The following is a 13,319-nucleotide window of genomic DNA, read 5'->3' as shown; positions in this document are numbered from 1 at the left end:
TATTGCACTAATTATATTCTACTATAGTTTTAAAACGATACCTGTTTTTCCATGAGGCTAAAAGTACATCTGGGATAAGAGCTGTGATTTGTTCATCTTTATGTCCCCAGTGACTAACTCAGGAGCTGGCACATAATAATGGCTTTGTAAACATTTGGTGAAAAAAACATACTTCTACCATAATATAAGCAGGAGGGCATTATGGGAACTTTATTATAGACTTCCATGCCATTTATTAGAAGAAATTACATTGGAACAGTTTTCGTTAGAGATCCTTAGGCCTCTGAAGGTAAGCACATGGTACACGTGGTAAGCAGTTTCTTCAGAAAAGTGCTCCAGAATGGGCTAGCAAGATTTAATTTGCTTCAAATCCCCAAAGAACATAGCTGATATTCAACTGTCAAAAAATAATTAATAAATTATTAAATAAATTTTACTAATAAATTAGTAAAAGAGGGCACAAGATGCCATTATTAGTAATAGTTTAAAATCTTGTGTACTCAAATTTGCAAACTATGTTTTTATGATAGGAGAGGAAATATATTTTCTTTAAATTTTTTTTTAACCCTGATAAGTTTGTTGTTGGGACAGACCCTTATGACAAAAGACAGATTAATATGAGAAAAATAAGCAAGCTTCCTTCAAAGTCAAACATTGAAAACAAAGACTACTTCATTTTTTCCCCTTGTAAGTGAGAATAAGATTAAGACAAGTAATAATGCTATATGAATAAGCTGAGAAAACTAAGACAGAAACATGATCTGAGGCCCTAGATGTTGATCATTTAAGTAAAAAGGACAAAAATTATCCTACAATTGATGCATTAATTGGATGGTTCAGCAATTTACCAATCAGTATTTTCTTTTTAAAGAAAACATTTTTTACACATCCTAAGCTTTCATTTTTATCTCTGGCATCTTTTCATCTTTATGTTTTAGGAACGTAAGTTATTTTTAAGGCTCCTACAAATGTTCTTATTGTTATAGTAGATATTCAGACAGACATAAGCAGAGCAGGAGAACCTCCTTCCCCTGCCCAACCCCAACCAGTAATGTCAGGCAACCATCAGGTGATGGTCAGGTAAGTTGTTAAACTCTCTCTCTAAAATAATAATTGGTCATAGTGGTGCCAGGGAAGGGCAGTTTCCCAATAGATAGAAATACCTGAAATTGGTGATCAGCAGCTTCCTGATAAGAGCTCAGGAGTTGGGTGAGTGGGCTCACGCAGGTGCAGTAAGAGGCAAAATGGCAGAGTTTAACTGCTATATGACCTTCCTCTAGGAACACTGGATTGGTAAAGAAAAAATGCCTAAAGTGAGCATGTGTACAACTCCAGTAAACACACTGCACGTGAAGCCCCTCCCAGGTGCTAGCAGGCCACTGTGTATGCAGAGAGCCTACTTCAAGGGAAGAATCAGGGGAGGAGAAATGCAATTGCCCAGAAGCATGCCAACCTATAAAATCCCAAGTCAAAAAGCCAAACCGTGCACTTGCTCTCTCAAGTTGCCTGCTTGGCCCAATTCCAAGTGTACTTTACTTTCTTTTGTTCTAGCTCTAAAGCTTTTTAATAAACTTTCACTCCTGCTCTAAAACTTGCCTTGGTCTCTCACTCTGCCTAAGGCCCCCTTCTGAGGAGGCAACAATTTTTGCTGCAGACCCCTATGGGTTCACTGCCAGTAACATTATCACTTCAAAAATAATCACATAGTATTACAGAGAGAAGTTTTTCCAGGGAAAGACAAAAGTGAGACTACCAAAGGTTTTCCATTAAAGCATTTTAAAACTGAAACAACTTGCTGAATAGCAAGGAATGGCTACAGTCAACATTTTAATAACTTTTATGTACAAAGTAAGAATAATATTTGTAAGACAAACTGAACAAAAACTTTAAGAACTTTAAAAAAAAACCTATATTTAATATCAGAGATCATCAATGGAGACATATCGACCCATCAATGGCTAATAAAAAACTGGCCAAAGTTAAACATGGACAAGTAAAAAGAAAGTATGCATAGAAAAAGGTACAAACACAAATAATACAAGATTAATGTGGTTTAACTGTGGAAACAAAGTGTGGATAGCTGATGGCCCAGGATCATTTTAGTCAGTTTTCAAAAATGTCTATTAAAGAGTATACTGTGAAAACTGTTGGATACATATTCTAAAACTAGAACACGTTCTAGTAAAACCCAAATTACACATGAACAGACATGACAAAAGATGTCAAGAGCATTTTACAAGATTATTTGGGGCAGGGAGGGACACTCAAGTTTAAACGGGTATGGATTAGATTAAAATATCACAGGGTCTATAAAAACCAGTTCCTGTGAATACAAACTTATTAACATTAAAAATCCCAGCATTGTTAGTACACTGAAAACACTAATCCTCAGGTAAACAAAAATAGTTCACATAGGCTGCCAAAAAAAAAACAAAAAAACCAAAAAAACCCCAAAAACCAAATAAACAAAAGACAGTCAACAAGAGATGAAGGCGATTAACGGAAATTGTAGGGAGTGAAGCTTGGAATGGCAGAGTCCATATAATTATTTCAGAAAAACACAGAGACCTTTTAAACTGTGAAAAACAAATTCATTATCATAACAATTCTTAGAGAGAAGAACAAAGGAAATGCTATCACTACATTTAGACCTTTCACAGGAAAACTAGTCAAGGCTACAAAAGGATCTTATAGTCTTATCTGCTTCCTGTCTGTGCTTTGTAAAATCCACTACAACCACTACTGCCAACCCAGCTCATGAACTCTGATAATGGCCTAATATTGGCCTTTGACAAAGTCCAAACAAAATGACTGGTGATAAGAGAATGCCTTTATATAGAATTATCACCACCATATGCTTTGGAAACAACAACTCTGCACACTGCACTGCATCTTTCTTTCTGCTTTGCTTCCTTATCTTTTCCCCATTCTTTCCCAGAAAAAAGTGAATTTACAACATGCAAGCAAAAGATAATGAAGCTGAAAATACTAGAGTAAAATAAAATAATAAAAATTTGATCTTCAAATGACCAATTATTATGTATTCCGGCACACTTCATCAGTCCACAGAAAAATCTTCTACAATATGATTACCACTTCCTCATAGCTAGTGCATTCTTTCATTTATTCAATAAACATTGATGCCTTTTGTACCTGAGGCATTATGCCAGATATATAGTACACAAGAATAATAAGACATGTAAGTTTTAGGAAAAACTTCTTATAAACAAACAGGGGAGAAAAGCATAGGATAGAATTTCCCTAACATCCCTGAAGATATTCCAGAATCAATACACATCAGCCCTGGACTGCCTACCTGTATGTAGACTTTTTGTTATGTGAGAAGGATAAAATCTGTATTTTGCTTAAATATATATTTTTAAGGTTTAAAAAAATTAGGTATGCACATAAAGGACATAAATAATTTTACAAGTTAAAAAAATCTTTTTATTATAAAACACAGATAGAGAAAACCACACAAATCAAATGTATGGCTTAATAAGTTATCTTAAAAATACCACCCACATCAAGAAAAAGAACTTTGCCAGCAAAAGTAAAAGCCCCTGGAAGCCCGTTTTATGTACCCCCCCATCATAATCTCCTCTCTACTGCCAAGAATAACCATGTTTTTATTTAATATTATCCACTTTCCTGATTTTTTTCTATAGGCAGTTTTTATCACCCAAAAGTACATCCGTAGACACTATAGCTTAGTCTCACTCTATTAAAAAGTTGGATGTCTTTTAAATCTCTTTCAATCTCAAGGTTGAGGAACCTCTAGATTGTTAAAGAACCTGGGACATTTGACTAAGAGAGTTTCTAACAGCCTGGATTTTGGTAATTACATTCTCTTGGTGCAGTTTAATGTGTTCCTCTATTTTCTACATTTTCTGTGATTAGACTCAGGTTTAATCCCTTTGGCAAAACAATAAGTAGTGTTTGGTAAGGTTAGGCACATAATACCTGCTTGTTTTTCTTTTTGTGGTAACAGCTGTTGATACTTAGATCTTGGTTCATTGAGGATTGCAAAATGATACTCTATTTCTATCATTTCTTTCACCTTTATTAATTAGAAGACTTTCTAAAAAAGATAATTGCCCTCAACTACTATTGGTTATCATTTTTTCTTTATTGATAAGTTTTCAAGATAAATTGTTCTTTATCATATTCTGAGGTAGGTGACAATCCCTTTTTAATATTATGAATTCATGGATCTTAAAATATTTGCTGGGTTTCAACCAACTGCAATTATTGTAATTTTTGAAGCTCAAATTCTATCATCTTAAATCAGTTGTGAGCCTCTTCAAGATGGCTCCTGAGTTCTTTTAACAAGCCTCTAACAGTAACGTTTTTTCTTAATTCTCATACCATAAATTCCCCATTTTAAAGTATACAATTCAGTAGTTTTTAGTGTAGTCACGAGGTTGTACAAGCATCATTAGTATCCAATTGTAGAAGAATTTCATTCCTCAAAAGAAACCCCACACTCACTGGCAGTTATTTCTCACGGCCCCATCCCTCGAGCCCCTCATAATCACTAATCTGCTTTGCCTCTATGTGTTTGCCTATTCTGGACATTCCACATAAACACAATCATATAATATACAGTTTTTGTGCCTGGTTTCTTTTACTTAACATGTTTCCAAGATTCACCCAGGTTGTAGCACGTATCAATACTTCATTCCATTTTATGGCTGAATAATTTTCCATTGTGCAGATGTATCACAATTTGTTTATCCATTCATCAGCTGAATGACATTTGGATTGCTTCCACTTTCTGACTCTTATAAATAATGCTGCTATGAACATTCGTGTACAAGTTTTGGTGTGAATATATGTTTTTCAGTTTTTTTAAGAATGTGATACATTTTGACTTATGTACATACTTATAAAACCATCACCACAATCAAGACTGTATACACAAATATCATCCAGAAAGTTTCCTCATGTCCCTTTGTAATCTCGCTCTTCCTATCCACAAAACAACCAGTGACCTGTTTCCATCACCATAGATTAGACTACATTTTCAGCCTTGTTGTGTTTTTTTTGTATTTTTAGTAGAGACGGGGTTTCACCATGGTCTCGATCTCCTGACCTCGTGATCCGCCCGCCTCGGCCTCCTAAAGTGCTGGGATTACAAGCGTGAGCCACCGCGCCCGGCCAGGTTAGACTACATTTTTTAGAACTTTAGAGAAATCGAATCATGCCGTATATAATTTTTCTGACATTTTTCATTCAAAATAATTATTTTCAGGTTAATCTATGTTGCGTGTATCAGCCATTCATTTTTCATTTAGCTTAGTAGTATTACATTGTATGAACATACCACAGATGCTTCATCCATGTCCATAATCTATTATTCTTTACCACTGGTGGACACTGAGTTTGTCTCCAGTTTTTCACTACCATAAATAAAATGGCTATGAACATTCACATACAAATATTTTTATGAACATTTTTAAACTTTAAAAAAAATAGTCAAACTGTGTTCCAAGATAGTGGTACCATTTCATATTTCTATTAGCCATGAATAAGAGGTCTAATTCATTCACATTTTTACCAGTACTCAGAGAAGCACTCTGAAGTCTCAACACAAAATGCTCCTCCCGCTTCTCGCCAAGGTTGATAAGCCTCAAGTTGTGTGCCTTCTTCCAATCACACCAAGCTGTGCAGGTCACAGCAAGCGTCTCCCCAAACCCCTTCTTTGTTCTCAGCCACCCCAGACATCCAAACTATGTCAGCTCCTGCTTGTGCTTCCAATGAGGCACACAGAAACAAGTCCCTTAGGCAGCTTGCTCAACAGCCAGAATTTGGGATGCAAGCTCCACTCTTCCCTCCTCCCTGTACCCCCAAGCCTGAGAGAGTTGAGGAAGGGGCTGATACAGGTAACCTAAAATTGCTCTACTTACACATTTCAATGCTGCTATTCTCTGCTTTGTGCAAGTCTGAGGTACTGTAATTTCTTAACTAGAATCTGGAATTGTCATGTAGGGATTTTTGTCAGTAAATCTTTGTTAAATCAGTGTTTCTGTCAGGGAGGGAGGGCTGGAATTTCCTATTCCTCTATCTGGTTAATGTCACTCCCAAATTCTCAGTCTTGACTATTTATTTCCTTCACTATTTCAAATATAGTTATTTTAATAACTGCATCTGATAACTCTATTTGCTAGAGCCCCTGTGGTTCTTTCATATTGTCTATGGTTTCTTTTGCATTTCTTTCATATAGTTTTGGTCCTCACGTTTCTGGTTATTTTTGATTGAGTACAGGTATATAAAAACTCATAGACAAATTGGAGGTCTAGAACGTAGTTATCTTGTTTCAGGGAGGATATACTTTTACTTCTATGAGATGGACAGGCAGTAGCATCAAGGATTACCTTAATCCAACTCAAGAAACTGAAGTGATTTCTAGCTGTATTGTAGTTCCCGAGGGAGCCAATCTACTTCTGATTTACCCACTCCCAGGCTGTGGCCTTTTATGGTCTCAACTCAAATTATGAGAGCTTCATAAAAAAAAATCCATCTTGTTAAAACTTAAATTCCAATTTTCCCTCTTCCTCATAAGATATCAATAGTATTGAGCAGCTTCTCAGCCATTTCTTCCAAAATCAACAAGTGCCCTTAGGAAAAAATGGTCCCAAATGTCTGGCTCACTTCATTTTCTCCTGGATCATGGCTTGGCAATTATTTACTGGCTCTGACGCCTTCAAGCAGATGTTATTTTTATTTTATTTTAGTTGTTTATTTTGGGACAGGGTTTCACTCTGTTGCCCAGGCTGGAGTGAAGTGGCATGATCTTGGCTCACTGCAACCTCCTCCTCCTGGGTTCAAGCGATTCTCATGCCTCAGCCTCCTGAGTAGCTGGCACTACAGGCACCCACCACCATGCTCTGCTAATGTTTTCTATTTTTAGTAGAGACGGGGTGTCAGCGCGTTGGCCAGGCTGGTCTCGAACACCTGCCCTAAAGTGATCCACCTGCCTTGGCCTCCCAAAGTGCTGGGATTACAGGCATGAGCCACTGTGCCTGATCTAGCGGATCTTCTTTATATTTGTTTATCTTTTCAAGTTGTCATTGTTAAGAGGATTATTCTGAATTACACAGGCCACCATTACTGGAAGAGAGCTCTGGGTTTTAGAAATTTATACTTTATCTACAGTAGTATTTTTTCGTTTTTTCCAGTGGGAATGCTAATGGTATTGGGGGTAAAAATGCTTCTGGTATCTAAACATCGCACAAACTGCAGGATGTTTAATATCCCTGGTCCTTGGCGCTAAATGCTGGTTACAACCTCCTCCTCTCCTCCCCCCTCACAACTCATTGTAAAACTAAGACCATAGAGGTTTATAAGGTACTCATTAAGTTCACATTTGGAAATGTGAAATAATTTCATTTGTGTCATATCCTTCTATACCTTTTCATAGTAAACCTCTGCTTTGATTGACCCTTTAGAGGTATACAATCTTTTTTAAAGTAAAAAAGGTCAGGTGAATGGTTCTTGGCTAAAATCAATTAAGTCAATGGTTAATAGGGACCACAGACAAGCTGCAGGTAGTCCATGAATCTACTAAATTTACTTCCAGGCTGCGGGCAGTGGCTCATGCCTATAATTCCAGCACTGTGGGAGGCCAAAGTGGGAGGACTGCTTGAGCCCAGGAGACTGAGAACAGCCTGGGCAATGTGGCAAGACCCTGTCTCTATAAAACAAAAAAAATTTTAAAAATTAACTGGGTATGATTGCATGTGCCTATCATCCCAGCTACTCAAGAGACTAAGGAGGGAAGACTGCTTGAGCCCAGGGTGTTGGGGGCTGTAGTGAGCTGTGTTCATGCCACTGCATTCCAGCCTTCGTGACGACTAAGAGCCTGTCTCCAAAAAAAAATTTTTTGTTAATTTCCAAAAGCTTGTGGAGGGAGAATGTAATCAACAAGATGTTCTTTGGAGACATGCCACCAGGAAGGGATTATGTACGTCATATTAGATAGATATGCATTAAATATCTATTTAATATGAAATTAAAGAAAATAGCTTTAAATATTTTAAGGCTTAACTATGCTCAATGAGTAAAAACTTGCACTAGAAGGGAGATGTAATTTTTTTAATTGACAAAAACTATATATTTACAGTGTACAACATGATGTTTTAAAATATGTACACATTGCAGATAGGCTGAATTGAGCTAATTAATATATGCATTACTTCACATACTTTTTTTGTGGTAAGAACACTTAAAATCCATTCTCTTAATGATGTTCAAGTATACAATACATTGTTATTAACTGTAGTCACCATGTTGCAGAGTAGATATCTTGAACTTATTTCTCCTAATTGAAGTCTTGTATCTTTTGACCAAAGGGAGATATTATTTTAGAGTTGGCGTGAGAAGAGGCAAATGTAGCTGGAAAAATTACTTTGAAATTGATATCACCACTCATTTTAATTCAGATATTAGAAGATTCTATTTATATTTATACTAATCTCCTCTAAGGCTTTCTAACTTTCACTGATTGAAGTTAAAGCAGAAGAATATGGATAGGGACACTGATGAAAAGGGTGGTAAGATAAAAAGCAAAACTACAAGCAAAATTCAACAAGAGACAGGAGGGAAGCAGGAGGGTAGAATTTCTGTGCAAGAAATGAAGAATTCCATGAAGAGGCAGGGTATGGACCTTAGGGAAGGGAAGATTTCAGCACAACTAGGAAAAGACAAACACAGATGGAGAACAATGAGAGTGGGACACTCATAGGCAGGACATACAAAGGACAAGTCAGAGGTAACGTAAATAGGAATCTTTGGGCAGCCCTGGTTTGAAATATCCTCATTTTTAAGTTATATTTTTATTAAATAATGTAAAAGCTGTCCAATGCACAGTGGACACTTTCTAGAATCCTCCCAATCTTTCATCCTAGCCACTGCTAAAAAATTGGAGATAAAGTCCTCATATAAATGGTGGGATGAGAAGAATGAGACTCACAGTCCCATCTGACAAGGTTTCTACAAAAGCAGTTCATCTATGGAAACGCAAAACATATCATCTATTCATCTTTTAGCATAAAGAAAATATGTCCACTTTCCTTTTTTCTATTTTAGAGTACAGTGGCACCATCATAGCTCACTGCAGTCTTAAATTCTTGGGCTCAAGTGATACACCTACCTCAGCCTCCCTAGTAGCTGAGATTTCAGGTGTGCACCAACATGCCCAGCTAATGTTTTAAAAATTTTTCTGTAGATATGGGGTCTCACTATGTTGTCCAGGTTGTTCTCAAATTCCTGGGCTCAAACAATCCTCCTGCCTCGGCCTCCCAAAGTACCGTGATTACAGGCATGAGCTACCACACCCATCTCATCTACTTTCTAAAAGTCTAACTGACCTAAGGAAAAAAGGGGCCTGGGTTAAAATTTTTAAAAAGAATGAACACTAGGTAAGATCAGGACCCACAAAATTATATATATCCTATATATAAAATATTTAATGGTTTAAAAAATATTTTCTTGATTCATGTGAGGTGATGTCGACTTAAAATAAATTCTTTAATCATAGGCTTCTACAAGATGACATTGAAAATGGGAGAAAAGACATACCCAATTGCTGGAACAGGAGAGCCACACTAGTGCCCGTGACAGGAAGACTATCATGTAAAGGAGTCTGGATCAGCTGTCTATCTCCTGCACCCAAAGAAAACAGCTTCTGTAGAATGGGAGAAACACAAACACACACACACACACACACACAATTTCAGACATTTTAAAAAAAATAAAAATACCTTCGATGTTCATTTTTAGAGCAAACGACCATATAAGATCCAATTAACAGATATAAAGGGCAACAATGTATACCCCAAAACATTTAAGTTCTTTGTATACTTAAGTGGCATAAGGAAATTCAGTGGTTGAAAGTTCAAAATCTAGTAAAGATAAGACACAAAAATCATTGATAATCATAACTGGCTAAAAAATAATGAAATGTTAAAGTCAACAACTTTAATAAATGCTCATAAAGCAATTCAAGTTTAGACCCATCTGTGACCAAACTCACATTTAATATTCTGCCCTTTGAGCAGAGGTAGAAGATTGAAGGAAGAGAGAGCAAGAGAGAGAGAGAAAAAAAAGGAGGATAAAAAATTTAAGACAAAAGACAATGAGAAAGATAGAAGAGAAGTAAAAAGGCGAAGGGCAAGAAAAAGAAATGCCAATCCCACTATAAGCAGGATCTTCGTCAGACTGAAAACAATGTGATTTTTAGAAGGCTGTCCTCTTCCCTAATATTATATCAGAATAAGCAAAATAAATTATCAACTATTCATTTTTAGGGTTTAAGGAAAAAATCTATTCTTTTAAAAGTATGGTTGACCAAGAAACAATAAATAAATCATAGCAGCAGAGATTCTTATTTTTCTACTTTAGAGACAAATATGAAAATCTCAAGACATACAGAATAAATGAATCTATTAATAAGTAGTTACAATGTAACGAAGAACTGTGTTGAGAGTTTTCTTAATGTCTAATTTCTTAATTTCTAATTTTTCTCACTCCAACATTTTTCAATTTAGGTTAATAAAAATGAGGTGTAACTATATACAGGAGTAAGAAAGGTAAAAGAGCACATTTAAAAGTTCAACTTAATATATTTCCAAGAAAATACAAACTGCAGTTCAAGTTACACAAAATATGACTTCTAATTATGCTATGTGAAAGATGAACCCTGTGTTAAAATTAACCTCATGACCTAAGAAAAGAATGGAATCTTGAGTATCTAGAAAGCAGACCATGGGGACAATGCTTAACTAAAGTAGGATCTTCCTTAAAACAAAAATATTTAAAGAATTATTTCTTTCCCTTTCTCCATAAATTAAATTAACTGGAGGAGAGGGGAAGAGGAACAATCCTTCTCCACCTCTCTTTCTACTCTATTTACCTGAGACCCTCCAGCCGCTGGGACAAGGCAGGCACAAAGGTTTGCAATTAGACTTTCCAAGGAGACATTCAGGCTGTCCACATACACGGTATAGATCAAACCCAGGCAAGCCTGCAAAAAGATAAATACATGTAATTATTTCATGGAAAAAGCATTAAAAATAAATTGTTATGACATCTGCTCTAGGACAATTTCTCTTTGAACCTAGTAAAGTATATTATACAGTGAACATGGAATACATTTTAAACAGCAAAAATTAAGTTTATTAAATTTTCCTTAGAACCAGAACCTCCAAATGAGCTTCTGAGATGAGTTTACAGAAAGCAGAAATCCACAATTTGTAAAACAGACGTTTGTGCTCTGATAACTACTCTAGCAAATCTGCAGGGCTAATATTGTTTTTGCCTCAACTTAGTTTGTTAAACTCTAAATCTCAAGATAAAAACTTAGAAATTTTATCTTGTTTGGTGGTTCTTATAAATCCGGAATGCTTATTCTACAGAAAAATTTAACACGTGAATTTTAAGAAAGCATTGCAAAACAGAGACAAGATTGTAAGATTAACACTGAGTTCAGAAGGAGGTAAGTGGTAAAATAGACATAATGCAATCTTTATGAATCTTTCAGTATAGCAAAATTTGTGACTCTGAAAACTTAGTATTTGCTTGGAGTTACCCATTGTCATTGAAATCTTGGCACTAATTTAATTCTTTTATAACACAAATAATCTCAATTTCTAGAAAAGTTTTACAGAAATTGTATCTTAGTACAAATATCTACAAATGAATAAAAATTTCCTCTTACGTTTGAAAATTCTGTGTTTCTAAAACAAGAAGATACCTGGAAGCAATATTTTAAGACTATTTTGACAGAAGTATGATCAGAATTATTTGAAATCTCAAACACTCACCCTATTTACTTGAACCTGATTCCTCATAAGGTGAATATACATACACGAATTTGTTAAATCACTCATGCATTTACATTTACTACAGGTAATCAAATTATTTCTTTAGGATGTATACATTCTGGATTCAATAAATGTGGGACCTATTTTAAAACAAACACTATATCCTTAGAAGTTGTAGTAGTCACATTAACTTATTCAGGTATTTATTTCATCCAACATGAAAATATTTCTTCTGTTCACGCTAACTGTATTTCATAGATGAACTCCTAAATCAATCTAACAATATTTTCAATCCAAAGAACTTGTACCATGGTTCACTCAAGAGACTCCCACAATAATGCAAATTAATAATGATAACTATGTGTTCTTTACCCTAAAAATTTCTGGATAATATAATCTGGATACCAACACCAGGCTTTTGGGAGCAAACACTTCTGCAGGCTGAATTAAACCAGACACCTCTGCTTCACCTTCAATCTCTTCCTTCTTTGTTCCCTAGAAAACGAGACACTGAAATCAACAAACAGAAGGGATTTCCTAGGTTCATAATTCACAAAAGATGAACATCACCTTAAATATAACTTATGCAAATTCAAAATTAATTATAAAATATAATTAAAAAAATCAAATTACAAATAAAGAATAGACTTTAAGAGCATTCTAAAAGTAAAGTAGACAAATTATGAAGCAGGGAATACTTATTTCATTTTTGAAAAGCTCCTTAAGCTCCAGATACATAACACAACTTTATTTGAGCATTTCCTTTCTGAGTGAATCAAAGACAAATAAGACATGCTCAAATTGTTTTAAATAGTGATCCAATTAAAAATTATACTCACTTAGATGAAAAGTTAAAAAATGATATTTAAATGAAAAGTCAGTTTTCAAAAGAAGATCCGTTTTGGAAATAAGACACTAATTTTCATGTTGGTTTTTCTACTTGTCTCACTCTCTCAAACAAGGATTCTAAGGCTTGGAGAATGCTTGGTGCTCAACGCTCTTGGCAGTAAAGCACAATTGGCTCTAAACTGCTTTTGTTCATAAGCAACAATGCTGATATTTTGAGAAAAGAGAACTCTGTTTCCGTTTTTGAAACAAGGTCTTGCTCTGTCGCCCAGGCTGCAGGGCAATGGCACAATCACAGTGCACTGCAGCCTCAACTTTCTGGGCATAAGGGATCCTCCCACCTCAGCCTCCCAAGTGGCTGGAATCACAGGCACACACCACCACGCCAGGTTAATTTTTTACTTTTTGTAGAGACAGGGTCTCCCTATGTTGCCCAGCTGGTTTCAAACTCCTGAGCTCAAGTGATGCTCCTGCCTTATGCTTCCAAAGTGCTGGATTATAGGTGTGAGCCATCATGCTTGGCTGAGAGAACATTTTTACATACAAAACTGAATTTCAGAATGTACTTAATGTCACTGAACTGAATACTTAAAAATGGCTAAGTGGCAAATCTTATATATATATATAGATATAGATATATAGATATAG

General features: G+C 35.6%; 1 protein-coding gene across 4 annotated transcripts in view; it reads right to left on the bottom strand.

Moving 5' to 3' along the window:
• The window catches only part of SBF2 (SET binding factor 2), a 513,021-nt gene that overhangs the window by 248,087 nt on the left and 251,615 nt on the right, over nucleotides 1-13,319 (bottom strand). For all 4 annotated transcript variants that reach the window (XR_004250226.2, XM_032166635.2, XM_032166637.2 and 1 more), the window contains exons 4-6: nucleotides 12,198-12,320; nucleotides 10,916-11,026; nucleotides 9,583-9,688 (exon numbers count right to left, since the gene is read on the bottom strand). Coding sequence is in view for 3 of the 4 variants with exons in the window: in XM_032166635.2 (XP_032022526.1) it covers nucleotides 9,583-9,688; nucleotides 10,916-11,026; nucleotides 12,198-12,320 (340 nt within the window). In the remaining variant the exon portion in view is untranslated. The remainder of the gene's footprint in view (nucleotides 1-9,582; nucleotides 9,689-10,915; nucleotides 11,027-12,197; nucleotides 12,321-13,319) is intronic.

This window comes from Hylobates moloch, unplaced genomic scaffold, assembly GCF_009828535.3.
Source record: "Hylobates moloch isolate HMO894 unplaced genomic scaffold, HMol_V3 SCAFFOLD_11, whole genome shotgun sequence".
Lineage (NCBI taxonomy): Eukaryota > Metazoa > Chordata > Mammalia > Primates > Hylobatidae > Hylobates > Hylobates moloch.
This window is presented reverse-complemented; position numbering and strand designations above follow the sequence as displayed.